The 26,317-nt window shown below is 68.9% G+C and overlaps 3 protein-coding genes across 4 annotated transcripts; 1 reads left to right on the top strand and 2 right to left on the bottom strand.

The window, feature by feature from the left end:
- Positions 1-1,457: 1,457 nt before the first annotated feature.
- Positions 1,458-6,824, bottom strand: LOC136301677 (basic salivary proline-rich protein 1-like). The gene is made up of 4 exons (XM_066204799.1): positions 6,653-6,824; positions 3,418-3,935; positions 3,117-3,314; positions 1,458-2,090 (listed from the first exon to the last, which is right to left on the bottom strand). The coding sequence occupies exons 1-4, from the start codon at positions 6,822-6,824 to the stop codon at positions 1,458-1,460; spliced, it is 1,521 nt and encodes a 506-aa protein (XP_066060896.1).
- On the top strand, positions 2,954-23,331 carry RARA (retinoic acid receptor alpha). Of its 2 annotated transcripts, XM_066205369.1 has the most exons (9): positions 2,954-3,166; positions 9,827-10,122; positions 20,132-20,280; positions 20,385-20,526; positions 21,448-21,608; positions 21,694-21,870; positions 21,950-22,154; positions 22,335-22,493; positions 23,033-23,331. In XM_066205369.1, exons 2-9 carry the CDS (start codon positions 9,945-9,947, stop codon positions 23,242-23,244), a joined length of 1,383 nt encoding a protein of 460 aa, XP_066061466.1. In that variant the 5' UTR covers positions 2,954-3,166; positions 9,827-9,944; the 3' UTR covers positions 23,245-23,331. The 2 variants fall into 2 exon arrangements, with proteins under 2 accessions (XP_066061466.1, XP_066061467.1); XM_066205370.1 differs by lacking the exons at positions 2,954-3,166; positions 9,827-10,122 and adding an exon at positions 15,144-15,299.
- A 1,247-nt stretch (positions 23,332-24,578) lies between these two features.
- Positions 24,579-25,753, bottom strand: GJD3 (gap junction protein delta 3). Its single transcript, XM_066205371.1, has 2 exons — positions 25,627-25,753; positions 24,579-25,305 (listed from the first exon to the last, which is right to left on the bottom strand). The coding sequence occupies exon 2, from the start codon at positions 25,296-25,298 to the stop codon at positions 24,579-24,581; it is 720 nt and encodes a 239-aa protein (XP_066061468.1). The 5' UTR covers positions 25,299-25,305; positions 25,627-25,753.
- Positions 25,754-26,317: the final 564 nt, after the last annotated feature.

The following is a 26,317-nucleotide window of genomic DNA, read 5'->3' as shown; positions in this document are numbered from 1 at the left end:
TGCTATGTCACAGCTCCACCCCGGCTCTGCCCCCCAGCTCTGTGGCCTGTGACGTCCCTGCAGGTCACAGGACACGGGGACATTTGCACCGGATGCCCAGGACAAGGACGGAAAGGGGAGCCTGCTGAGGCCCCGGGGTGCCACCACAAACAGGACAGCTTGCTCTCTCTGCCATTGCAGGGCCAGGGGACACCTCGGGGACACATCGGTCCCTGTTGGCCGTGGGGAGCGGTGGGGAAACCGAGGCAGGGGGGGCACGGGGGAATCTGGGAGCCCCGAGGGCCCCGAGCAGGCTCAGCCCTCGCTGCCGGCGCTATTTATAGCCGGCACTGCCATGTGTCGGACGTGTGCAGCGGCACGGGCGGGCGCCGGGGTCAGCCCAGGCTGTGCCTGCTCTGGGCTCTGTCCCGGTGCCCTCACCACGTCAAGGGCCCTGGGCGACCCTGTCCCTGCCCCTCCCCACACCGTGGGGCTCAGCGGGCACCGTGACCCAGCCACCTGTCACCAGGCTCTGGGGCTGAGCAGGTACCGGCATCATCCTGCCCGTGGGCTGAATATGGGCTGCGTGGGCTGTGGGGGGGTCCCCGGGTCCCTACGGGCCACGGTGGCCACGTCCTGCCCTGTGCCAGCCCCAGGGGGTGACGCAGCCCCACGGCACACAGTGACATGGCACACAGTGACAGTGTCAGGAAGGAAGCGCCTGGCAGCGTGTGGGTCTGCGGTGACGTGGTGGTGATGCAGGCAGACATCCTTCTCCCTCTGTCCCCACGGTGGCTCCATCCCCGGCCCCCCTGCGTCCCCCCATGGTGATGGGTGAGGTGATGGTGGCACAGGCAGGGCACGGGGACACCCCCACATCTGGGCCAGACTGGTCGTGGTGGGCACCCCACGGTGTGTCTGGAGGGCTGCCAGTCCTGGGCACTGCCCCTGGGGTGTCCTGGCTGTGTGCACGGGGATGGGGACGGCGGGGCAGTGTAGGGGACATGGTCCCCCTGGTGCCAGCCCCAGCTCCACTCTGCCGCAGTGGATGAAAAATCGATGGCGCAGCTGGATCCAGGCGCGTGGGTGCCGGAGCTCCCGCCGGAGCCGTTCGTCACCGGGGGCTGGCAGTGCTGCGGTGGGAGCGGCGCGGCGAGGGGACACCCCAGGACACCCAGCAGAGATGTGGGGAGGCCGAGGGGCCGCTGGCGTCCTGTCCCCCCACTCCAGCCCACGTGTGCCCGTGTCCCCTGTCCCCGCACACACGTGCCGTGCCCACGGGGCCGGGCAGTGCCCAGCTGTACCGTGGGCAGCCCCACGCGCGCGTGTCCGGCCGCGCTCCCCGCCCGAGTGCGCGGCGGGGGCTCGGTGTCCCCTCGGCGGTGTCCCCCGGTGCCCCGGCTGCCTCGCTGTCCTCCCTTGCACTCTCCCTTACATAAGCGGCCACGTGGCGGGCACGGCCGCCTCCCGCCGCGCCGTCACCGCCGGCACCCAGATTCCATCTGACAGCCCCTTTCCGCTCGGCTGCTCCCGCCTGGCACCGGGGCCGGGGGTGCGGGGCAGGACCCCGCACGACCCCGCCGCGCCCGCGCCGGGCGAGGTCTGCGGGGCCTCAGCGGCACGGCGACGCGGCCGCCCCGTCCTGGTGGCATCCCCTTGCCGCGCCCTGGCACCCGCCGCTGTCCCGCCCGCCCCGCTGCCGGGGCGCTGCCGGGCCTCGGTGCCGCGACGCCGCGGGAGAGACGGGGCCGGGCGCCGTGGCCGGGCAGGATCCGGCTGGGGATGGGCTCAGTCCCGTGGGGCTGTGCTCGGGGGTCCCCGGTGGCCGGCAGCTGCCCCGGTGGGAGCGGAGGGGGGTCGGGCTGGCCGCCGTGCACATCTGGGAGTGATTTGGCACATTCCACTGGGCTGAGCACATGCCGGCGCCTGGGCCTCGCCGCCGCGGCCCCGGTGTGCAGGGAGGGGGCCAGCGGCTGCTCCGGGCTGGTGTTGTCCCGGCCTGGCTGCCCGCAACCGGCCGGGGTGGCCGACCTCGTTGGGGGAAACTGAGGCACGGGAATGTGCTGAGCGGCCTGGTGGGCACCACCGTCCTGCGTGGACACCGTGGGATCCTGACAGGCACCCAGGGGTCCTGGGCGGCAGGGGCCCAGTGTGACTCTCCCCCGGGGCATGTGCTGAGGCTGCCTACACTCCTCAGGTGTGTGCGTTCCCAGGGGAGCTCCTGCCCCAGTGCCCTGCCAGCCCTCGGGCCACAAGATCTGGGCTGTGCTGGTGGGTGCAGGGCCTTGGGTGCCCTTTCTGGCCTCCCCGAATGTGGCTGGGTAGCCTGTGTCCATGTCCGTGTCTCCATTGCCATTCCCTTCCTAGGATCAGCATCCAGGGACAGCTAGAGCAGGGAATCACTGCCTGGGTACAGGCACACCCAGGGTGCCATAGGTGCCCCCAGCCCTTCTCCTCTGAGCCTGAGGGGGCAGCTCAGGGACTCCCCATCCCCCTCCCCTCTTCCCCCCAGTGTATTCCCATCTCTTCCCCACACCCTTGGAGCACCTACCCCCTGTGTTTTCCCTCATGTGGGTGCCACAGTCCTCCACCCGGGGGGGTGGGGGTGGGAATCCAGAGGCAGAGAAAAGGGAAGCGCGCTGGGGGGGCGTTGGAACACCTCCTCCTGTGAGTGTGGGTGGAAGAAGGGTAAGAGGGGCATCGAGGTTGCGGTGCGCGGCTCCTTTAAGAGCCCCCCCCCCCCGGGCCGGCGCGGCGCGCGCACCCACTTTCTCCCCTTCCGCTTTCTGGAGACTTCAAAGAGTTACAAAGCAGGGCGGGCCCCGCCCCCGCCCCGCCCCCGCCCGAGCCCCATTGGCCGGCGGGGCGGAGCGGAGGGCGTGGTCGCCGTGAGGGGCGTGGCCTCCTCCCGCTCCCCCCCGCCCTCCGCCGCCGCTGCCGCCGCCGCCGCCGCCGCCCCGCCCGGCCCAGCCCCGGGTAAAGTTTCCCCGCGAGCACATGACTCGCAATGGCCGCGGCCGCCGCTCGGTGAACCCCCCCGGGAACCCCCACCCCACCCCTCCCTCACCCCTCTAAGCCGGGGCGAACCCCCCCCTTCCCCCCGCTTCTTCCCGGTACCGCCGCCATGCAGCCACCACCGGGAACTCCCCGGGTTTAAGGATTTCGGTGTTGGAGTCTTCGTGAGCAGGTAATGAGGGGGCTCTGGATCCACCCGTGGGAGCGGGGTTGGGAAGGAGGGTCTTGATGCGGCTCCGGTACCGCCTCTGGGGATCCCCCTCCGGTAACGGGTGATCCCGGGGTTCCCGCAGCGGGGGAGGGACTCCACCGGGCTGCGGCTGCCGGGAGCACCGGAGCCGCAGCGGGTTCGGGATCGCGGCTTTGGCCTCTGCTTCCTACACTGGGCTTGAGGGTGCCGGAGTTCCCTCTCCCGGTACCGACCGCCTGGGCGCTCCCGAGCGGCAGCGCTGCCCCCCCAGCCCCGGGGCGGTCTCCGGGGAGGCTCCGGTAGCCTCTATAGCCCACCGGGGACCGGAAGACCGCCACAGAGCGCGGTGCTGCGGAGACCTCTCCGGGATTACCGGGCTCCCCTGGGCCGCCGGTGCGCGCAGCCACATTCCCCCCCACCTTCCCGCGGTGGGGGGGGGGGGGGGGGGGGCCGGGGCCGCTTCCCCTTTTCGGGGTACGGGGGGGCCGGGGCCCGGCGGGGGAGCGGGGCCGGGAGCGCGGGGGGCGGCGGGGGCCGGGGGCCGGGGGGCGGGAGCGGCGTCTGCGCCGTTTCCTGGCCGGCGGGCGGAGGAAGCCATCGCTCTGCGCGGCTGACAGGGCGGCGGCGGGCGGGGGGGCCCGGGGGAGCCGGGCGGGGGGCGGCGGGGCCGGGGAAGGGACCTTCGGCCGCCGCCTCCCTCCCGCAGCAGCTGCCCGGGGCCGGGCCGGGGGCGGCGGAGCCCCCGCGGGCTCTGGGCGGAGTGGGCGGATGGGGGTGCTGTCCCCCGGGTGCTCGGCCCCGACAGCGGGGGGACCCCCTCCGGGAGCGGGGAGCAGCGCCCCGGGCTGGGGCGGGCCGGTGCGGGGACAAATCTGTGCCTCTGTCCCCCAAATCTGTTCCTCTGACCTTTGACCTCGTTGGTGGCAGGGGCCGCCCCGCAGCGCGGCGAGTGCTGGGGGGGACACGGGGGTTCCCCAAGCCGGTCCCCCCGCTCCGGGGAGCCGGGCAGGCACCGGCTGGTGGCTCCGGGTGCAGCACCCGCCGCGTTCTCGCGCCGGGATTAGCGGGTGACGGCTCGGTGGCTTAGCGGCCCCGCGGCCACTGCTCCCGGGCCATATGTCACCCGTGGGCCCCCACCCTGCCCTTGGGGGTGACCTTGCTGCGGCTGGAGGATGCGCCTGGTACCGTGGGTGCTCGCACCAGGGATGCCCATGGGTGTCCCGACGGGTGTCTGGCCCCTTTGCCCGTTGCTCGCAGCCCTCCCAGGTGACACGGTGACACCGACAGTGGGATGGCAGGAGCAGGGCAGTGCCCCGCGCTTTATCCGGCACTGCCTGGCGCCTGCGGCTGCTCCATCCCACAGGGACGCCTGGCTTCACCCAGCTGTCCTCGTACATCCTCTGTGTCCCTGCACTCGGTCCCTGTGGCAGCAGCAGCGTCGCGGCCACAGAGCCTGGGGACAGCCGTGCCACCGCCTGCCCTGCGGCGCTGGGATTCACCATCCCGCCGCTCCGGATCTATTTATATCCAGGAGGTTCTGGTGTGACAACGTGCCACATTTGGCCGCTCGTGCCCTGAGCCACCATGCCCTGAGCCACTGTCCTGGCAACATCCAGTACTGATGCCAGCGCTGCCGTGAATAGGGTGGCTGGGCTCTGGGGCCCCCCAGCCCTTTTTGGGGCGCTGCTGCAGCACGTCAGGGCTGTGGGAACTGAGAGTCCCCTGCAGTGCGTGCCTGGAGCCTCAAGGTGCCCCATGCCATGGGGCACCCCTGTGCCGCAGGGCCCCCTGGCAGCGCCGGCCCCGGGGGGGTGCGCAGCGAGTGCGGGGGGTGCGATCATATCTGCGGTGACACATGTGCTGATTACGGAAAATGGGTTAATCTCCCTGCGGCTGGAGGCGGCTTAGCGGGGGGTAGCTCGTGGCAGGGCCCGGCGAGGGGCCGCGTGCGCCCGCCGTGGCCTCCGTTGTCCCCACTGAGCCCCGGCTGCCAGGCAGTGACAAGGGACATGGCAAGGGGACGTGGCAGTGGCGCACGGCTGCCTGCCCGCCCGCAGCCAGCCCGGGCGCGACGCGGTGGGTCGCGGTGGCTGCGGCACGGAGCGGTTTGGCCCCCCCAGGTACATCAGGTCTCCGCTCCCGGGAACCTGCCCAGGCTGGGGGCACGGTGCCACCAAATCCCGGTGTCCGGGGGTGTCGCACAGCCGCCTGCCCGCCGGGTCCCCCCGCGCCGTGTCCCGAGCGGCCCCGTGCCAGCTGCACTTGTCTGCCGGCTGTCGCCGAGCCAGCGAGGGCTGTCTGGGGCCGCGCTGTTCCCGGCACGCCATTCCCAGGGCGCCGGCTGCCGCCGCAGCCTCGGCTAAAAACAACCGGGACTGCCGCGAGTGGCTGCCGGGGCACCATCCCCCTGCTTCCCGGGAGCCCCTGGGGAACTGGGATGGGGCACTCCGGCACCCCTGGGATGGGGCACTCCGGGGCCGCGAGCCCTGGGCCTGTGGTTTCCTGCTTTCATCCTGAGGGTTGGGATACAGGGTGTGGATTGGGCTGTGCCTGGGGATGTCCCCTCCGTGGGCAGGCAGTGGTGGGTGTGGGTGTGTGTCCCCAGGGTGCTGTGGGGACAGCCCGCAGTGTGAGGGGCTGGTGGGTCATGCCGCCTGGGACACCACTGGACCTTTGGGACTGGCCTGCTCCTCTCGAGGCACCCACGGTGCAGCCAGGCCGGAGCGGTGCCGGTGGTGGTGTGGCACAGCTGTGGCCATCCCAGGGGCTGTGGCGGGGGGCCGGGGCACCTGTTCCCACAAAAGAATGGCGCGTCTGGTGGTGGGTGCGGGAGGTGTAACCGGAGCGGCGCGTTCCCGGCGTAACCGGAGTCGGCCCGGCCGCAACAGGTGGAATTTCAGTTTGTGGCTCCTGGCGGCAGCGAGATGTGGGGTGCTGGGGTGAGGACCCACACTACAGATCCAGCGGTGACTCCCTAGGGTGCCCATGTGCCTCCACGGGCTGTGGAGGCCAGCATGGACACCATCCCTGTCAGCACAGAGTGTCCCCATGGGCCAGTGTGGTGTCCCTGGCCGTGTCTGTGCTGGGGGAGCAGCGGTGGCTCCGTGCATCTTGCAGTTGGTGTTGGGATACAGGAACACCAGCGCTGCCCGGGGACCTGCAGTGGGGCTGAGCAAGCCCCCGGGTCGGCTGCTGGCCCCGGGGAGTAGGATATAGATCCTGGGGTCTGCGCTGGCCTCAGCATCCTCAGATTCCTGTTCCCAGCAGCCTCAACTCCGGCACACGCTGCCTGGCCGAGTGTGTGCCGCTGGCTCCGGCCGTGCCGCAGGCTGGGCATGATTCACGCCTGCCCGGGGACGTGAGAAACGTGACGGTGACTCACCGTGGAGAGCTTTGGGGATCCAGGGAGAGGGTCTCTCTCAGCAGCCCTGTCAGGGGGGCACCTCACCACCCCTGCACAACGCTGACTTTCCCGGGGGGGCCCAGAGGGGCCGGTGGTGGCGGGGGGCAGCGGGGGCAGCCAGGCCCTTGGCCTCGCGTGCGAGGCCACCTCGAGCTGCCTCTGCTGCCAGCGAGGAAACCGCAGGCTGCAACCGCAGCGGCTCCGCAGGCGCTTCCTGCCCTGCCCGGAGGCTGCCATCCTGTGCCCCCGTACCCCGGCACGGCAACCCCACCGTGCCCACACACCATGGGGGCAGCCTGGCACAGGGAGGGGTCCCCGTTGTCTGTTCCGGTGAGGGTGGGGGGACACACAGCAGCTGCTGCCAGATTTGGGGAGTGCAGGATGCTGCCAGATTTGGGGAGTGCAGGATGCTGCGGCGGTGAACCCTGTGATGGCAGCAGGGACGAGAGCCTAGGGTGTCGGGTCGGTGGGGTCATTAGTCAATGGGTTGATACGTCAATGGTGTGACTGATTCTAGGATGGCAGGGGAGCAGGGTGAGAGAATCTGGGGTGACAGGGGCTGTGACAACTGGGCCAGGACTGAACTGAAACCTGTCGGCCTGGGAATCGAGAGTGGCAAGGGGAAGCTGCGGCCTGGAGCACGGTGCCCGCCGGCATGACAGGAAGGGCTGGGTCGCTGCCCTGCCAGGCACCCCCAAGCACCCCCCGGGCCCGCTGGCCCCCCGCTGCTGGGGGCACCAGGGCGGTGCCCCCGCTCACCAGCGTGTCACATCCGGGTGCTGGTGCTGCCATCACTGTGTGCCCCGACAGGAAGCACAGCTGGGTTTGGGGGTGTGACATGGGCTGGGGCTGGGGTGCTGCCTGCACTGGGGGTTTTGGGGTGCGTCAGGATGGGCTGGAGGTGTAGCTGGCTGGGGTGGTCCCTGGGGACAGGGTGTTGCGGTGTGAGCGTTCTGGGATCGTGGTTGCTCTGCAGTTGATGCTGGCTGTGCTGGACGTGGCTGTGGGCACTGAACCCAGCCTGGGGAGTCACAGTGGGGGGCTGCCTTTTTGGGAGGGCTCTCGTGGGGGACTGTGCCAGTGCTGCCTGGCCTTTCTGGGTGTGCACATGCTTTTGCAGAGGGCTTTGTGCTTTCTTTGGGGTCACAGGGGGATGGTGGCTTGTGCAGCTGTGTCCCACCCCAGCCATGGCCCCCCCCAGTTATATCTCCCACCAGCCCCACTGCTGCTGGCCCTGGGAATGGTCTGATCTGCGTGTCCGTGCGTCTGTCCACCCGCTCCCGGGGGCCACCCCCGGCCTGGATGGGAGGCTCCTCATGGCTGGATTTGGCCCGGGCCCTGCAGCAATGTTTTCCGGGGCTGGAACGAGGCGCTGGATTCCAGGAAGCTCCGGGCCTCGTCCAGCTCCTGCAGGGACTGGAGGAAAAGGCGTTGGGGCGGGTGAGCATGGGCCCTGCTGAGGGGCTGCACAGCCCCTGGCCCCACACCGCTGACCTGGCAGGCTCTGGGAATGCAGCTTGGTCAGAACACCCAGGACCCACATTTGGGATGCCCACGACCCCCCAGTTGGGGAGCAGCTGTGTGCTGGGGGCTGTGGCAGCACATGGTCCCAGGGGAGTTCCTCAGGGCAGCAGCTCCTCCTGCCCACCGGGACCCGCAGGAGCAAGGCTGGTCACCATCCCTGGACCCTCCCGGCCACTGCTGGTCATGGGGAGCAGAGTGGGGGGGTCACTGGGGTGCACGATGACCAGCCCGGCGGCGTTGGCCTCGCTTGGTCCCTGGCCGGCGTTGTGGGGGGGGCCTGAGCGGGTTGAGTAATTGGGCCCCGGCACGGCTGGCGCGGTGCCCAGCAAGCACTTGGCACCGGCAAACATAAACAGTTCTTCCCGCGCCTCCCTCCCCTGGCTCCCCCCGGCCAGCACAACTCGGGGGCCACGGCCTGGCCGGGGGGGCCGTGGGCAGCCCCCCACACCGCAGACCAGGGTCCCTGCAGTGCCATGTGTGGACACCGCACAAGGGCTGTCCCCAGTCTGATGCTGAGCTGGCGTCCGGCACCGTGCCCTGGCAATGCCTGTGGGAATCCCACACTCGCCGGGGTACCCTGTGCTAGGGGGAATGTGACCCCCAGCCAGCCACTGATGGATGCCCACCCTAGGGGTGACAGGACCATAGGTCTCCCCATGGGTGCTTCCCACTGGGTGCTGTGTGAGTTGGGAGAACGGGGGTCCTGCCTCCGGTGGGTGCAACCAGCTGGGTTCTGGGGGGGCGGGCAGGGCCATGCCCATCCCGGCCCCTCCCCAGCGCCTTGCCGGGCGGCCCAGCCTTGTTCCTCTGGATCCTTTTCCGCCTCCGCGGGGCTGGGAGCCAGCACTCTCGGCAAATAAACAGCCCCCGCCGGGCCCCGCGCCAGCACTTAAATAAACAGCCAGCCCGGGATTGTGAAAGCCCCGCGCCCCCTTCCCACTGCCCCCCAGCTGGCCAGGGCCGAGGCGTCCGTGCCCACCGGCCTGGCTGGGGAGCTGCCGGCACACAGCACGGCCTGGCACGTGGCACATGGCGTGGGGCGGGGGCTGCGTCTCGACGGGCACGGCCCAGCCCTGCGGCTGGGGGAGCCCCCCGGTGCTGGTCCCGCGGGGGCTGAGCCCCCTCCCTCTGAGGCCGGGTGGCTGAGCCCCCTCGAGATCCGCGCAGGCATGGGGGGAGAGGAGCCGGAGTGGGCGCGTGGCTGTGACGGCAGAGCCGGCCTGGAGCCGAGCCGCTGTCCTCAGGGGACCCCAGTGTGCCCGTGTGCCCCCCCCGTCCCCAGCTGCCCCGCACCCTGCCAGGCTGGGGCAGGGGCTGCGGCCCCCCAGCCCTGCTGCGTGCCCTGTCTCCCATGCCTAACCTGGTGGAGCAGGTTTGGGATTATGGTGTGGCCCTTGGCTGGAGGGGGTGCCCTGTGGGGCCGCAGTGTCCCCAGACCGTCCCCACACCGTCCCCCTGTCTCCCCCCACTCAGCTAAGCTGGGATTAGCGAGCTGCGCCTGCCGGTGCCGCCGTCCCGGTGTCGTTAATCGGGGGGATCGGCGTTAATCCCACACGGAGCCCCAAGCCCGGCCGGCTGCGCCCTCCTGGGGCCAGGAGGGGATGTGGCTCCAGGGGGCTCTGGGGAAACTGAGGCACGGCTGGTGGGTGACCCTGCGGGGTGGGGGTCAGTGGTCCCAGCCCCTCTGCTAATGCCCCTCTCTGCTTCCCCCGCAGTGCTGCAGGACCAGCGCCAGCTGTGAGGACAGCCCGGCAGCAGGGCACCCGCGGGCCCCATGCTCTGCTTGCCCCCGGGACCCTGCACCTGAGAGCCCCCCGCACCGGAGACCCCACCATGGCCAGCAACAGCAGCTCCTGCCCCACGCCGGGTGGGGGGCACCTCAACGGCTACCCTGTGCCCCCCTACGCCTTCTTCTTCCCTCACATGCTGGGGGGGCTCTCACCACCCAGCACCCTGGCCGGCATCCAGCACCAGCTCCCCGTCAGTGGATACAGCACCCCGTCACCTGCCAGTGAGTACCACAGCCCTGCGGGGGCTGGTGGAACCCCCAGGGCTGGGGGGGTATCTGGGGACCCCTCCGTCCCCTGGATGGCACGTGGGTGCCCGTCCCAGGCTGGTCCATAACGTGTCCCTGGGGCAGTGGTGAGGGAGGGTTTGCCTGCTCCCAGCCACACCTGTAAGGAGCTGATTTTGGGGGCTCCGTGATTCAAGCGCCGGGTGTTTTTCCCCGTGTGTCCCTGTGAGTGCTGCTGCTGGGGAAACTGAGGCAGGGAGTGGTCAGTGGCCCCGGTGGGGTTGTGTCCTTAATTGTGGCCGCCTTCATTAGTGGCTCTTTTATATGCTGGTTATTAATGGCCTGTGGGCCCTGGCCAGCGTGTCCCTGTCCCTCCCTGTGACCAGCCTGGGTGCCCGTGGGCTTGGTGGGTGCTGTGTCCCCACGGTGGTTCTTTGTTCGCCGGTGGTGGGGCTGCCGTGGGGGAGGCGATGAAGGCAATGAAGACAATCATCATCGCGGCTGCTCCCGATTCCATTTCCCCGTGACAAGGTCGTCCATCACGGCCCCGGTAATCACCGCCTGCCATGACGGCAGCTGGGAGCCGCTGGAGGTGGGCTCCCACCCGGGCTCTCCTCGAACCAGCACCCCTCAGAGTGCCTCAGTTTCCCTGCATGTCCTCCTGGATGCCATGGGGTGGCTGCTGGACCTCTTCTCACCCCGGCCTCACGGTGGTGGGTGCCCGTGCCTGTTCCCTGCAACATGAGTGCCCTGCGGCGCCAGCTGCCAGGGAGAACCCCGTGGGTCGGGGTGTGGCGGGGCCCCCCCGGCCCGTCCTTGGCCCCGGGGGCCGGTGCAGGTCCGGGCAGGGCCGGCCCTGGGTGCTGTCCCCCGCCGGAGCCGCCCCGGCGGCGGTGGGACCCAGTGGGACCAGTTCAGCGACTGGGTGTCGGCGGGTGGGGCCACTCCCCCGCGCTGGCTCTGGGGCCATTCCAGGCGTGTGGGAACAGGCTGGGGGGGGCCGCCTGTGTCCCCTGCTTCCCTGACACTGAGGACACGGCCACGGGCACGGCTGGAGGGTGTCCTGGGGCGGGTGGCTGACCGGTGAATCGTGCCTCAGTTTCCCCTTGGCCTTCCCTGCTGGGTGCCCGAGGGATGCAGGGGGTGGGGGCACCACGTCTTGCTGCCCCCCCCCCCCCGCATAGCATCCACGCAGCCTGGTGGGTGCTCTGTTTGGGTAGGTCCTGCAGTATTGGGGTGTCCCGTGGCGCCGCTGCTCTTGCTTCTGGCAGAGGGAGGTTCTGGTGTCTGTGTTCCGCCTGCGGGGGGCCCGGTGCTGCCACCCCCTCCTCACCATGTGTCCAGCCCTCGCCAGATGTGCTGCAGCTGCACAGCCCCAGGGCCGATCTGCCTGGGCCCTACTGCGGGTGCAGATGCGCCTCCCAGGATTCAGGATTGAACTGGGCAGCCCAGCGGGTCCGTGGGTGCTGGGATAGGGATCTGGTAGGTTGGGAGCTGCGTGTGGGCACGTGTGTGCTCCCGTGGTGGATGTACACGCGTGTGCCCTCTGTGTGCTGGGTGCGTGTGCGTGGAGCTGCGTGTCCATGGCGCCGCGTGCGGCTGGCAGCGTGTGCACAGCTGTGCGTGCACACCTGGGGCTGCGCAGGGTGTGCACGTCTGTGTCACACGTGTGTGTGTGTGTGTGTGTGTCAGCGCCCGCTGTGCCTGTGTGTGCACACCTGGGGCTGTGTGGAGCACGCACACGTGTGTCGTGTGTGTGTCAGGGCCCTCTGTGCCTGTGTGTGCTGGTGACACACGCAGAGCAGGGTTGCCCGTGTCCCTGTGCCAGGTGTGTACACGCGTGTTGGTGCGTGTGGCAGTGCTGGGTCGTGCCTATGCCCTCATCCCCATCCCTGGGGGCTCCATGGCGCCTGGCTGTCCCTGGACGTCCCCTCCCCTCGCCCAGCGCTGGCCTGTGGCGTGTCTCGGGGGTCCGTGAGGGGCTCCCAGCGCAGCCGCCCTCCCAGACCCTCCCTCGCCCTGATTCCCAGGCCAGGCTGCGGGAAGCGGGACCCCAGCCCAGCCCCCGCTGCAGCCGCGCCCCCCCGGGCCCCGCTCCGGGCTGCCGGGACAGGGGGCCCCGCGCCCGGGCTGGCCTGTCACCCTACCCGCTGGCTCCGGTTTCCTCGCGCCGCAGCCGCTCCCCCGCAGCGCCCCGTAATTAATTAATTTTTAAAAATTAATGAGCAAAACGTGCTCCCTGCAGGCCGGGGGCCGGGGGCGGGGGGGGGCCGCGGGGCCCCGCTCAGGGCAGTGGCCGGGGAGCCCCGCGGGGTGCGGTGCTGGGGACCCCCCGGCCCCCCCATCCCTGCCCGGGAAAGATTGATGAGGCGCTGGGCCCCCAGCCTGGGAAAGCCCATTAGGCGGAGGTTCTCTATCACTGTCAGGGGCCGGGGGGAGCCGCCTGTTCCAGCCGGGAATTCGCCGGGCTCAAAAGCGGCTGAAGGGGATAAATGGGGTCTTTTGAAGTGGGCGGGCGAGAGGGGGGCTGCGGGGCCCGGGGGGGCTGCGGGGCCCCGAGGTGCCGGCGCGGCGGTGGGGGAAGGGCTGCGGCCGGCACCCCGGGCTGGGCTGCGGGGGCTTGTATGGGGGCCCCGGGAATCCCTGCCTGTGGGGACTGTGATCCCAAAGCCGTCCCCTCCGGGCACGGGGAGTCCTCCATGGGGTCCCCATGGGCTGTAGGGTTGCGTTTTCATCAGCCTTTTGGAGGCATCTCTGTCCCCCCGGAGGATCGCTCAGGGAGTAGGGCCAGGAGGATGCGGGGCTGGGGATGTTGCTGGAAGGGCCCTATTTTCGTGTCCCCAGGCTGCTGGTGGGATGTGGCTCTGGGCGGGGTGTCCCTGTCCCCCTCACACTGCGGGATTGCGTGGGGGGTGTCCCCTCGCCCAGTTCCTCTTGGCTCTGGAATTAAGGTTTTTTATTTTTTTTATTTTTTTTAAATCTCTGTTTCTTCCTGTTGCCGCCGACGCGGGACGAGAGGGGATGCGGGACTGGAAGGGATGTGGGAAGCGGTGCAGGAAGCGATGCGGGATGGGAAGCGCTGCCCGTCGGGGCGGCCGCCGGCATGGTCCGGCCGCGCGGTGCCACCGCCCGCGTCCCCTGCGCCGTCCCCTCCGTCCCCTCCATCGCAGCCACATTCTTTCCAGCGCTGGTAAATGAGTCAGAGCAGACATTTGTCATGTTCGCTGCAGGAAGTTGGAGCAGCGCTGGGCTTTTGTTCGAAACCTGCTGGCTAAGCAAAGCCCCGACTTGCCATTATTATTTAAACAGGCGCTGCCGCGCTGCGCAGCCCCGCACGAGCACACGGACACGCACACGCGTGCACAGCCACACATGTGCACAGCCACACATGTGCACAGCCACACATGTACAGCCACACATGCACAGCCGCACATGTGCACAGCCACACACACAGACACAACCACATGCGTGCACAGCCATACACGCACACAGGACAGTAACATGCACACACACAGTCACAGAGCCACACACACACGGACACACAGATGTGTGCGGCAGTGCCCGCATCCTCCCATCCGTGTCCAGCACGTGTGTGCTCCTCCTGCCCATTTCAAGGCCCAGCTGAGGGGTCAGTGGGGCTCCTCTCCCTCCACGGGCACCCCTGGGCTAGGCAGTGTGGATGTCGTGGCGTGCCCGCTGTGCAGCAGGGAGATTGCTGCGGCGGGAAGTGGCACCCCCGGGGCCTGTCCTTGGCGTGTGACCGTCCCCGCTCAGGGTTTGTGGTGTCAGCTTCAGCATGGGCTTGTGTGAAGGGGTGGTGTGGTGGGGAGTGGTGGCACAGGGTTCTCTGCCCCTGCACGGGTGACACGCCAGCACACACATGTGCATGCACACACAGATACGGCGGGCTGTGCATACACGTGTGTTCACATTCTCAGCTGCTCCCGTGCTCGCTGGGACACGGTGTCACATACATGTGCGTGTGTGTGCAGGACGAATGCACACACACGTGTGCACCCAGGCTGCCCTGCGCAGGCACACATACCTCCCCGTGTGTCTGTGTAGCAGGAGCACATTTGGCCTCTGAAGCAGGGATGCAGACACGCGTCATGCACTGGGAGCATGCATGAACACACGTGCACATGCATGTACACAGACCCACCCACCCCCCTGGTGGGGGGGGGCGGGCGAGGGTCAGGCCGAGGTGAGCCCTTCCCGCGGGTTCACCCGCAGTTCACCCGCATCCCATTAGGCAAATGAGCCGCGGCCGCCGGGCAGCCCTCGGGACCCCCCCGGGACCCCCAGGACCCCCGTCATCTCCGCCGCGCAGCCCCCGGGCCCCCCAGCCCCGCCTTGAGCCCCTCCCCATTTCGCTCCCGCGTGGCGCTGTCCCCGCGTGTCCGCGTCCCTGTGCATGTCCGTATTCCCCTGAGTGTCCCTTTGCCCCCGCGTGTCCGTGCCCTCTCCGTGTGTCCATTTCTCCACCGCGTATCCGTGTCCTCCGGCGTGTCCGTGTCACCTCATGTGTCCGTGCCCCCACCACGTCTGTCACCGCCCTGCATGTCTGTGTCCCTCTCGGTGTCCGTGGCCCCCCCTCCGGCATGTGCTTGTCCGTATCCTGTGTCCATGCCCCCCCCCCGCGTGTCCATTTCTCTCCTGCGTGTCCGTGCCCGTCCCCCGCATGCCCGTGCGCCCCCCGCGTGTCCGTGCGCCGTGTCCGTGTCCCCCTGTGTGCGGGTGCCGGGGCGGCCCCGCGGCGCGGAGCGGGTTAAGCGCGGGGAGGCGGCGGGTGCCGGGAGGGACCGGGGCTGGCGAAGCCGCAGAGCCGGCGGGGCTGCGCCTTCCTCCCCTCCCCCCGCCTCCTCCTCCTCTTCCTCCTCCTCCTTCTCCTCCTCCTCCTCCTCCCGCCGCTCGGGCGCGGAGCGAGCGGCGGGGCCGCTCCGCGGGGCGATGGCAGCGCGGCGCGGGGCGCCCCGGGGGCGCGGGGGGGGGGCACTGACCGCCCGGGGCCGCCCCGGCCGGGGGAGCCGCCCCCGCCGCCCCGGGACCATGTACGAGGGCGCGGCGGTGGCGGGGCTGCCCCCCGGCCCCTTCCTCCGCATGGATTTCTACGGGCCGGGCCCCCGGGGCTGCCCCCCCCCGCCGCCCCCCGCCGTGGAGCAGCTCCGGCCGCTGTAGGTACCTGCGCACCGGGGGCGGACGGGCTCCCCTCCGCCGCATCGGGCCGGGGAGAGCGGCCCCGAAACCCGGCCGGGTGTGGGGGGGGGGGTGGGCTGCGGGGATGGGTGCGGGGTGCGGGGCTGGGTGCGGGGGCCTTGGCCGTGGGCGGGGGGCTGAGCTGAGTGCCGGTCCTGGAAGAGTGCGGGGCTCAGCCCCCTCAGCCTCCTCCCCACCAGCTCCATGCGCAGAAGCCACCGGCTCTTTATAAACACCCCCTGCCCTATTTCGGGGCCGGTCGGGACCTCGGGGCCGAGGTCGGTGAAGGGGGGCAGAGGGGTCGCCTCTCGCTCCCCCCCTTCCCGCAGCGGGGTCCGGGCAGCGCCGGCTCCGTCGGGAATTTCGCTCTCTCCTGATAAAGGCTCCGGGAAAATCCAATTAACTACAGACGGAGCCGCCGCTGCTGCCGAGGCGCGGGGGAGCCCCAGCCTGGGCCCCCACCCTGCCGCGGATCGGGAGGTCCCCCTGGGCCGGGGGCTCCTGGGTGTGGATGTGGGGCCGGAGCAGTCCTGTTCCGGCTGGCGGGACCCTGCCTTGTGTCCCTGAAGGGGTCACGGCCCAGTGTCCCCCCATGCCCATGCGTGTGCGGGGGAGGGGCACGGAGGGCGTGCGGACACCGCCGTGCCGGGATGGGCGGCAGGGGGCACGGGCAGCGCGCTCCGGGTGCCGGCCAGCCTGGGAGCTGTTCCCCCAAGGGGATGTGGAGCCCTGCTGTGGTTTGTGCCCACGGTGTGGGGGGCGAGTGAGATTTGGGGGGGCTGGAGGAGTGCCGTGCCCCCGATGTGGGCAGGCGGTGCCCTGGCACCCAGGGGCCACCACAACGGCCCAGGACAAGTCCTGCCGGCTTCCGTGGGACTTTCTCCCCGATAAGGGCGGGGGCCCATGGCGGCGTGCCCGTGGCCGGCGCTGTGCAGAGGGTGTGTGGCCGTGGACCCCCGGTCTCACTCCCCTCATTGTCTTGGGGCCGCTCGACCTTTGCGCTGGCACCGAGCGCGGCCGAGGGGCCTTTGTCTGCGCTGGGGACATGCGGGGGTTCCTGCTGCCTCTGTGCGGGGTGGGGGCTGCCCCCGAGACCTCGCTCAGGCAGGGTGGGCAGGGGGGGCGCGGGCTCCAGTGCCACCCCTTAGCACAGGGCCCCCCGGCTCTGACTGCCCTGAGCAGGGTGGCTGGGGGCCATTGTCCCCTCTCTGTGCCCCCCAGTCCCGCGGGGGCCGGCACACCCTCTCCGTGGGCCGCAGCGCTGGGTGGACGTGGGTCCCCTGCCCTGGCTGGAGCACCTCGGGGCTCTGGTCACGGTGACCGTGACCTGGCGAGCGCATGGGCAGCGGGCGCTGGCGGCACTCCCTGGCTCTGTGCCCTGCTGCCGACGTCACACGAGGTGCCGTGTCTCCCCAGCCCGGGGGTGCCAGCCCGGGCAGGGCTCAGCGGTGTCAGGGCAGCCGTGCTGTGCCTCAGTTTCCTCAGAGCCAGCTGCGGCTGTGCCCGCTGGCCCCGCGGTGCTGGCTGCTGGCCCAGCGTGGCACGGCACTGCCCTGCCCGGCGGGGTGTGTTGCGCTGGCATGGGAGCCAGAGCTGCTCGGGGGGCACGGGGAGCCCACCCACACCCCCAGAGAGGACTTGGGGCTGCCACCGTGGGGAAACAGAGGCACGAAGCAGCTTTTGAGGGTGGTGGAAGAGCTTGTAGGAGCCCACCAGAACAGTGGGAAGCCCCTGCCCCTGTGGAGCCGTGTGCCGTTGGGGGTTTTTGGAGGGCTGTGGGGGTGTGAAGGGGGTACGTGAGGTTGGATTGTGCGTGGCACAATCCCCCCGCTGAGCATATTGTGGCCTCACATGGCCTTGTGAAAGCTGTGGGTCACACACAGATGGGTGTGTCGGGGTTTTGGGGACGCCAGGTCCTGGTGCTGGCAGGGGCAGACGCCGGGTCCTGGGCAAGATGCCCTGTGGGGACCGGGCGGTGGCCGCTGGGCTGAACCCCGCGGCCGGTGGCACTTGAACAGGACCGGACACCCCACGGCTCAGGGTTCCCGGCACCCTCTTCCCTCCCTCCCCCTGCTCTTGCAGAGGCGCAGGAATTCGGGGCACGTGGGGTTCTCATCCGCAGGGAAGCCCTGCGTGGGCCTCCACTCTCCTGTGGGGGGCTGTGACCCCTGGCACGGCCAGGGCTGCGGGGACCCCCGCTGCGACCCTCGGGTGGGCTTCCCTCTCTAGCCCCCCATCCCGGTCCTCCCGGCTCCTCTGGCCGGGCTCTGTCCCGGAGCCATGGCGGGATGGTGGTGGCGGCGCGGAGGCCGGTGTCCCCCCCGGGCACTGGCACACGGGGCGTCCCCGCAGGCGCTTTCCCACGCCAGGGCGGGGGTGCGGGTGTCGGGGTGCCCCGGGGTCCCCCGGCGCGGGCAGGAAGCAGCCGGCGGGGCCGCGGGCGGGGGCGGCGCGTTCAGCCTTCACCCGGGATCTGGCGGAGCCGCAGCATCTGGTCTGCAGCTGGAGCTGAGCTCCGCTGCCTCGGCCGGGGGGGGGGGACAGCGGGGTTCCCTCTGCTGCCGGGGGACGGGATGAGCCTGGGCATTGGGGACCACCGTGTCCCCAGTGGCACCGCGTCACCCAGCGCTGTTCCAGCAGGGGAGGTTGGCACCCATCCCGCCCTGCTCAGCGCCTTTGGGTGCTGCTCTGTACGCTCCCCGTGCCCCCCAGGGGCGCGAGGGGCACCCGGCCCTGATGCTACCATGAGGGGGGCTCCTGGGGATCTGGCCGGGCTGGTGGCTGTGCCTGTGCCCGTGTCCCCTCTGCGGTGGCACCGTGGTCCACTGGCTGGTGACGGGGGTGGCAGGGGATTCCCGGGGTGCTGGCGCAGCTCTGCCAGCGCAGAGATGCGGAGGGAGCCGGGTCCCCTCCCCCCTCCGCACCCAGCACATCAAAATCTTGTCAAATCCGCGTTTTGTGAGTGCAGCTCTCCACGAGGAAGTTCTTAAATTATATAAAAGAGGCGATAAATTATAGACGACGTTCGCTCAGTCACTTTAATGGCTCCGCTCCCTCGAGTGGCAGCGGTGATTTATTCAGCCCGGGAGCTCTGCCCGGCGCTCGCCCCCGCACCCGAGTCCCACCCCTCACACCCACATCCCACCTCGCAGCCTTGTGTCCCACCTTGCACACTCACATCCCTCCCTGCACCCTCCCGGCCCTCCACACACGCTCATACTCTACCTTGCACACTCCCCTGGTTCCTCACACGCTCATATCCCAGCCTGCACTATCACCTCCGTGCCCTCATATCCCACCTCACACATTCCTCTTGTCCCCCACACACTCCTATCCCACCCCACACTCTCCTATCCCACCCCACACTCTCCTATCCCACCTTACACACTCATTTCCGTGACCTCAAATCCCACCCAACGTACTCCTTACCCTGCCCTGCACGCTCCTGTCACACCCCGCACATTCCCCGTCCCCGTTGGCGCCTGGGGACAAGCGTCAGGGGTGGCTTTGTCCTGTTGTCCCCTCCCTGGCCCCATCCCGTGGCCTTTGGCGAGTGGCCCATGGCACTGCCGGGCTGGGGACCCCCACCTCTCACTCCCCAAAACCCCCCACTCCACTGGGGCCCCTGCCCTGGGCTGGGTGTCCCCGGCCGCGGCTCCCCGGCCCCGGGGGGACTCTGGCGGCCGTGGGGCCCTTTTTGGGGTGCAGGGGCCGGCGGGGCGGGGGGGGGCCCGGGCTCCCCCGCCGGGCCTGGCCTTTAATATCCTGTTTGACTGGTTCGCTTGGCTCCGCTGCAGAAAAACATTCGCAAACATCCCGGAGCAGCCGGGGAGCGTTTAACCCCTGCCTGGCTGCGCCCCACGCCGGGGCTGCACCCCGACTGTGCTGAGCCCATCCCCAGCTCCCGGGGTGCACCCTGACCGTGCTGAGCCCCCCTGCCCTGCGTGCCTGGGCTGCACCCGACTATGCTGAGCCCCTCCCGTGCCAGGGGTGCACCCCAGCTGCACTGAAACCCCCCTGCCTGGACTGTGCTAGGGCAGGGGCCAAGGCTTGACCTGGGGCACTTGGGCATCTTCTGCAGGGGGTCCTGGGCTACAGGGGTGCTTCTGGGATGCAAGAGGCACATGCCTCGAGGTTTTGGAGTGCAGGAGGGGAACAGGCATGTTCCATGAGGTTTTGGGGTGCAGGGATACTGGCTGTGTCCCCTGTGCTGTCAGGGCCAGGGTCTGCTTGTTATGGGGACAAAGGCAGTGCTGCTTTTGGGGATGTCCTCCATTGGGAGACCTCGGGGTGGCCCATGGAGTGCCACTGTGCCTGTCCCCTCTTGGGGGGGCACATGCTTTGGCTGAGGGTGGTGAGTGACCCTCGGGCTGTGGGGGTCACCCTGTGTGTATGGGGATCACACTGTACAAGTGGGGGTCACCTGTACGTGTGCCCACACACGTGAGGGAGTGTGTGGCACTGGTCCCCCCAGGCTGGCCCTGCACCCTCCGTCCCCCCATCCTCTGGCAGTGCTGCCTGGGCAGGGGGCTCCTGAGATCCCGGCCCTTTTCTTTGCTTTTTTTTTTTTTTCCCCCTTTTTTTTTGTCTGCCTGAATTCCACATCGTCTCCGTGACCTGGAAATGTCACGTTGCATCTTCCCAGCACGCGTCCTCTCCCCGCTGGCCCCGCTCGACCTGGCGCCAGGGCCAGGGTGGGCAGCGCAAGGCTGCCGGGACCCCTGGAGCTGGGGAGCAGCCATGGGGTGCCAGGGTGGGGGGTCCCTGCCTGGGGGGCTCCGTGCCCTGAGTGCTGCTCCTTTCCCCACAGCCGTCGAGACGCAGAGCACCAGCTCGGAGGAGATCGTGCCCAGCCCCCCCTCGCCCCCACCCCTGCCCCGCATCTACAAGCCCTGCTTCGTGTGCCAGGACAAGTCCTCGGGGTACCACTATGGGGTCAGCGCCTGCGAGGGCTGCAAGGTGAGCGCTGCCACCGGCCCCGACGGCCGCCACAGCTCCCCGGGGTGCTCGGGGTGCTCGGGGTCCCCGTGCCAGGCGCTGACCGGGGCGCGCGGGGTCCCCAGGGCTTCTTCCGCCGCAGCATCCAGAAGAACATGGTGTACACGTGCCACCGGGACAAGAACTGCATCATCAACAAGGTGACGCGCAACCGGTGCCAGTACTGCCGGCTCCAGAAGTGCTTCGAAGTCGGGATGTCCAAGGAGTGTGAGTGGGGATGGGAACGGGGACAGGGATGGGGTCATTGCTGGGGATGGGGGACAGGGATGAAGACCAGGGATGGCATGAGAACGCCCTGCCTGGTGTCCTGGTCAGGGGGCTCTGGGTGTGATGGGCCATCCCAGCAGCCCCCACCGTGTGCCCAGCAAGGCCCGGGGGGGATGGGGACCCCCTGGGATTGTGTCACAGCCTGGCAGTTGCCCGGGCAACACGTGATTGATAATGTCAGAGATAAATGACGCTTACGAGGCCTCCCGGCTCCGCTGGCAGTTGTCATGGTGCCCGGCTGTGCCCCCGCGGTGGGTGCCTGGGGGATAGGGCTGCTGAGGCACAGCTGCCTCCCTGAGTCCTGCCCCATCTGCCAACCCCTGGGGGCCTGGGACCCCTGGGAGGAGCTGGCAGAGCCTGGGGAGCCAGGAACCGCCAGGGGGGTTCAGCATCCCAGGGGCTCGCCCTGTACCTAAGAGGGGTCCTGGTGCTCTCAGCCCACAGAGGCTGAACCCTGCACGGCTGGGGCTCCTCCCAGCTGCTCCCCCCTTCCCAGCTGCCACCCCCAGGGTCCCTCCTGTGCCCCTCACCGAGCAGCTCAGCTGCCGTTCTCTGCCCCCGGGGTCCCTCTCTGATGTGTTGGCTCTGCAGAGCACTGTCCCCTTGGCGAGGGGTGTGGACCCCCCAGGGGTGCAGGGTCTAACTGTGCAGGGTCTAACTGCACCCCTAACTGCTCCTAATGACTTGGGGGTTGTTTAAAGGAATCTTTAAATGGGGCTGATGGCTCCGCTGAGAGTTTGTCACTACAGCTGAGCCCATTGCTGGTGGCAGGTCCCCATCCTGCCCTGAGGGGCAGAGTGTGGTGGGGCAGGGGCTGGGTGGCACTGGGGACAGGTGACAGTGACCCTGCCATTCCTGCAGCGGTCCGCAACGACCGAAACAAGAAGAAGAAGGATGTGCCCAAGCCGGAGTGCTCGGAGAGCTACATCATCACACCTGAGGTGGAGGAGCTCATCGAGAAGGTGCGCAAAGCCCACCAGGAGACCTTCCCCGCGCTCTGCCAGCTCGGCAAATACACTACGGTGAGTGTCCCGGGGTCCTGGGGGTCCTGGGGGCCTGGGGAGGGTGACACCCCCCCATGCCCTCATCCCCCATCTCCTGCCACAGAACAACAGCTCGGAGCAGCGCGTGTCCCTGGACATCGACCTGTGGGACAAGTTCAGTGAGTTGTCCACCAAGTGCATCATCAAGACGGTGGAGTTTGCCAAGCAGCTCCCCGGCTTCACCACGCTCACCATCGCCGACCAGATCACCCTCCTCAAAGCCGCCTGCCTCGACATCCTGGTGAGCATGGGGACGGGGACGGGGACAGGGACGGGGAGGGAGGACACCAGGCCGAGCCCCCTGCCCTCTCTCCCACCAGATCCTGCGGATCTGCACGCGCTACACGCCGGAGCAGGACACCATGACCTTCTCGGACGGGCTGACGCTGAACCGCACGCAGATGCACAACGCGGGGTTCGGGCCCCTCACCGACCTGGTCTTCGCCTTCGCCAACCAGCTGCTGCCGCTGGAGATGGACGACGCCGAGACCGGGCTGCTCAGTGCCATCTGCCTCATCTGCGGAGGTGGGTGCAGGGACGGGCACCTGCCCAGTGCCTGCGGGCCCCCAGTGCAGCCTGGCTGTCCTCCCCCAATGGCTGAGCAAGGAGACCCCAAATGAAGCTCAAGCGGTGGGAGTCGGGAACTCACAGGATGGCAAGGGGGACGTGCTGTTCCCCACAACCACTGTGTGCCCCTTTCCCCAGACCGCCAGGACCTGGAGCAGCCTGACAAGGTGGACAAGCTGCAGGAGCCACTGCTGGAGGCACTGAAGATCTACGTGAGGAAGAGGAGGCCCAACAAGCCCCACATGTTCCCCAAGATGCTCATGAAGATCACAGACCTGCGCAGCATCAGCGCCAAGGGTGAGGGTCCTGTGGCTTTGGGTCTTGAGAAAGCATCCAGGGGACACTGGGGGGTCCGGGTCACTCAGCATCCCCCAGAGGGGGTGAAGAAGAGCACACACCCAGCACTGCATCTTCCAGGGATGCTGGAGATGCGACCGTGCCCCTTGTCCTCAGTGCCCAGGGAGAAGCAAAGCCGGGGGTGTCAGTTTGAGGGTGATGCTTTCAGGGTGCTGTTTTGGCCGTGTCACTTTTTGGATGCCATTTTGGGGGTACTGGTTCTGGGGTGCCACAGGTGCTGTTTTGGGGGTGCCATTTTTTGGGTGCCACTTCTTGGGCACCCATTTGGGCATGCCAGTTTTAGTGCGCCATGTTGGTGGTGCCATTTTGGGGTTTTTTAGGTGTTTTTCGGGGGTGCCATTTTGGGGGTTTTTGGGTGCCTTTTGGGCGTGCCATTTTAGGCTTTTATTTGGTGCCGTCTGGGGGGGTGCCAGTTTCAAGGTGCCATTTCGGGAGCGCCAATTTCTGGTAGCACCTTGCTGACCCCGACCCTCCCGCAGGCGCCGAGCGGGTGATCACGCTGAAGATGGAGATCCCAGGCTCGATGCCGCCGCTCATCCAGGAGATGCTGGAGAACTCGGAGGGCATGGACACGCTGGGGGGGCAGGCGGGCGGCCCCCGCGGGGGCAGCCTGGGCCCCCCCCCGGGCAGCTGCAGCCCCAGCCTTTCTCCCAGCTCCAACCGCAGCAGCCCGGCCACGCACTCGCCGTGACCCGCGCCTGGCGCGCACCAGGACAGAGCCCGGCACGCCGGCACGGGGGGAGTCCCTGCGCCCGGCGCGGCTGCAGCCCCCCGGGGCGGACTCCTCGGCAGCCCCCGCCGGAGCGGTCCCCGCGGGGACCTCCCCAGCCCCGGGCCCAGCGCGTTGGTTGAGTCACATTTCAGGGGCGTGGGGACCTCGGCCGCGGCCCCGGGGACGCCCCGGCCCCACCAGCACCAGCACCCACGGGATCGCGACCACCGAGCCACCCCCCTCCCCCCCCGCCCCCGGCCGTCCGCGGGGGGGGGGCCCGGCCAGCCCCGCACACCGAGGAAGCAGAGTCATTTAAAAGAGAAAAGAAAGCAAAGTATATATATATAAATATCTATAAATATCTATAAATACGTTTTAAAACCTTTGTAAAAGTTTGGAGGGGTTTTTAGGCCTGTGCAGGTGGAGGGGGCACGGCGGGCGCTGCCGGGGGAGGTGGGGGAGGGGGGGGCACACGGTTTATTATTATTAAATTCTTTTTTTTTTTGTTGTTGTTGTTGAGATTTTAGTGGATTTAGAGTCGGGGGGCACCGGGCGGGCCCTGCCCCGGCCCCCCAGGTGGGGAGGGGACTGTGGGGGGCACAGGGTGGTGCCAGTCCCGGCCTCGCGGGGATGGGGGGCCCGGCCCTGCCGGCACGGGGAGGATGGGGAGGGGGGACGGGGGGGGGCTGGCTCCAGAATAAAGTTTATTTATTCTAGTGCCTGGCTCGTTATTCTTGTGGGGGTACCAGGGGAGGAGGGGGTGCAGGGGTGGGGAGGAGATGGTCAGGCTGTGGCACCCCAAGTCCTGCTTGTTCTTTGCTGCAGAAGGGCAGCCCAGGACCACCCCCTCCATTGCTCTCCCTGTCTGGTCATCCCCAAAGGCTGGGACAGAACCCTTTGGGGTTCCCTCAGCACCCTAAAACTCTCACCTTCCCACTCCTGAGGCCTCAGTCATGTCCCTCTATGCCAGGGGCCAGCCCTGATGCATTTGTGACACTCCCAGCACAGCGCCTGGGGGCAGCCCTGGCCCCCCCGTGCTGGGCTGGGGGGTCAGGGGTGTTCCTGCCACTGTGCAGGGATGGGACCTGTTTGTTTTCTTTTTGTCCGTATTTTTTTCCCAGCAGCTGCCGGGTGAGGCCCATCCGCCGCCCACAACAGGAACCGGGGGCACCGGGGGCAGCGGGGCACAGCCCAGCCCGGCCCGGATCGGATTCCCGGGCACGGCGAGGGCCCGGACCCCTCCGGGGCAGGGAGATCCGCAGTCGCCGCCGGGCTGAGAGCGGCCACAGCTCGTCCCAGCAGTGGCAGCCGGGTCACACGGTGAGGTCTCCCCGCGGGTGGGGACCACGGGGCCCGTCCGCAGCCCCCGCCGGCTGCCCCGGCGCCGGGCCCCGCTCCTGTGGCCGGTGGCAGCAGCCGGGCCGGGCCGGGGGTCCCTTGCGCAGAAGGTGGGCGAGCTCGGCCAGGCTGAGCAGCGCCGAGACCAGCCCCACCACGAAGTAGAAATGGATGAAGACGGTTTTCTCGGTGGGGCGGGAGACGAAGCAGTCGACGCGGTGCGGGCAGGGCCGGCGGCGGCACACGAAGAGCGGCTGCACCCTGAAGCCGTAGAGCAGCGCCTGGCCCAGCAGGAAGCCCAGCTCGGCGGCGATCCGGGCCACCACGCTGCCCACGTAGAAGGGCTGGAGGCGGCGGGCGCGCTGGCCGGGAGCCCCCCCGCGCCCCGGCTTGGCCGCCTGGTGCACGGCGAAGATGACGAAGAGGGCGGCGGGTGCCGAGAGCACGACGACGTGGAAGACGAGGAAGCGATAGTGGGAGATGGGGAAGGCGGCGTCGTAGCACACGGGTTTGCAGCCCGGCTGCTGCGTGTTACACACGAACTCCTCCTGCTCGTCCTCGAAGACGTCGCTGCCCACGGTGGCCAGGATCAGGATGCGGAAGAGGAGCATCACCACCAGCCAGAAGCGGCCCACCATGGGCGAGTGCTCCTGCACGGCGTCCAGCAGCGAACTCAGGAAGCCCCACTCGCCCATGGCCGCGCTGCGGGAGCGGGGTCAGCGCTGGGGGGGACGCAGTGCCCGCCAGGTGGGAGCCGGCACAGCGGCACAGCCCCTCCAGATCTCCATCCCCCCGCCATTCCCAAACGCACCACGGCGTCCCCACTCACAGGAGGGTGCCCAGGCACTGCCAGCCCAGCTCAGCTCTGTCGGGAGTGTCCCCAGGCACCCGCTGTGCCCAGGACTCTCCCCCAGGGATGGGTCCAAGGACACCAACAGGGGCAGGACCAGCAGGCTCCCCATGCCTTGTCCCCCTCCACTGCTCGGCCTGGCTGAGCTGTGGCCCCCCACAACAACCCCGTACCTGCGGAGGCTGCGGTCCACGGCGTGCCAGCGCTGCTGGCTCCGGCTGTCCAGGGCTGTCCAGGACTGTCCAGTCTCTTTGTCCAGCTGGGATGGGATAATGGTCCCACAGCCACGCCTGGAGTCCTTTTAAAGGGACAGAGCACCCGCAGGGGCGCCTGGAGGGAGGGAAGGGCTCAGCACTGCCGGTGGGGGATCGAGGACAAAAGCTGCCCTGCCCAGGGCCAGCAGCTGCCCAGGGCACAGGTTGGGAGAGGAGTGGTGGCCCCTCCAGTGCAGAAATGCCCCCAAAACTTTGTCCTTCCCACACCTGCAGGGCCTCAGGGCCCACAGGCCACAGCACTCAGCCCCCAAAAGCCCCCCCCGCTGGCATCACCCCCCTGACCGCCTGGGTACACCCAGCCCTGCTGCCAGCCTGGGTACACTCCAGCTCTGCAGTGCCTGGGGGATGCTCATGGCTGGCAGCAGCCCTCTCTGCCCCAGGATGCCGTGCCAGGGCTGTTTGGGGTCCTGTGGATCTTCCCAGGTTGTCCCCAGCTCTGGCACATGTAGACTAATCCCTAGAAAATCTTGTGTGTCAGTCAGAGCTCCTGCCAGCCCCTGCCCAGTGCTGTCAGCATCTGGTGGCCACTCAAATCCCCTTTCCAGTGGTGGGAGCAGAGGCCTGGACAACCGGGTCACCCTCGGACCCC

This window comes from Chamaea fasciata, unplaced genomic scaffold (genome assembly GCF_029207755.1).
Source record: "Chamaea fasciata isolate MVZ Bird 193981 ecotype frontalis unplaced genomic scaffold, bChaFas1.0.hap1 SCAF_27, whole genome shotgun sequence".
Classification (NCBI taxonomy): domain Eukaryota; kingdom Metazoa; phylum Chordata; class Aves; order Passeriformes; family Sylviidae; genus Chamaea; species Chamaea fasciata.
The sequence above is the reverse complement of the archived record's forward strand: the minus strand, read 5'-3'. Positions and strand labels throughout refer to the sequence as shown.

What these genes read in the sequence shown, in the direction of transcription:
- LOC136301677 (XM_066204799.1), bottom strand. Translation starts at nt 6,824, where the DNA reads ATGGCAGCCTCCGGGCAGGGCAGGAAGCGCCTGCGGAGCCGCTGCGGT. An exon ending in CTCTGGGCCCCCCCGGGAAA is followed by an intron (nt 3,936 to 6,652) that starts GTCAGCGTTGTG and finishes CACTCCGCCCAG; the next exon opens with AGCCCGCGGGGGCTCCGCCG. An exon ending in TTAAACCCGGGGAGTTCCCG is followed by an intron (nt 2,091 to 3,116) that starts GTGGTGGCTGCA and finishes GGTGCCTGTCAG; the next exon opens with GATCCCACGGTGTCCACGCA.
- RARA (XM_066205369.1), top strand. Translation starts at nt 9,945, where the DNA reads ATGGCCAGCAACAGCAGCTCCTGCCCCACGCCGGGTGGGGGGCACCTC. An exon ending in CATCTGCCTCATCTGCGGAG is followed by an intron (nt 22,155 to 22,334) that starts GTGGGTGCAGGG and finishes CCCTTTCCCCAG; the next exon opens with ACCGCCAGGACCTGGAGCAG. An exon ending in GCGCAGCATCAGCGCCAAGG is followed by an intron (nt 22,494 to 23,032) that starts GTGAGGGTCCTG and finishes ACCCTCCCGCAG; the next exon opens with GCGCCGAGCGGGTGATCACG.
- GJD3 (XM_066205371.1), bottom strand. Translation starts at nt 25,298, where the DNA reads ATGGGCGAGTGGGGCTTCCTGAGTTCGCTGCTGGACGCCGTGCAGGAG.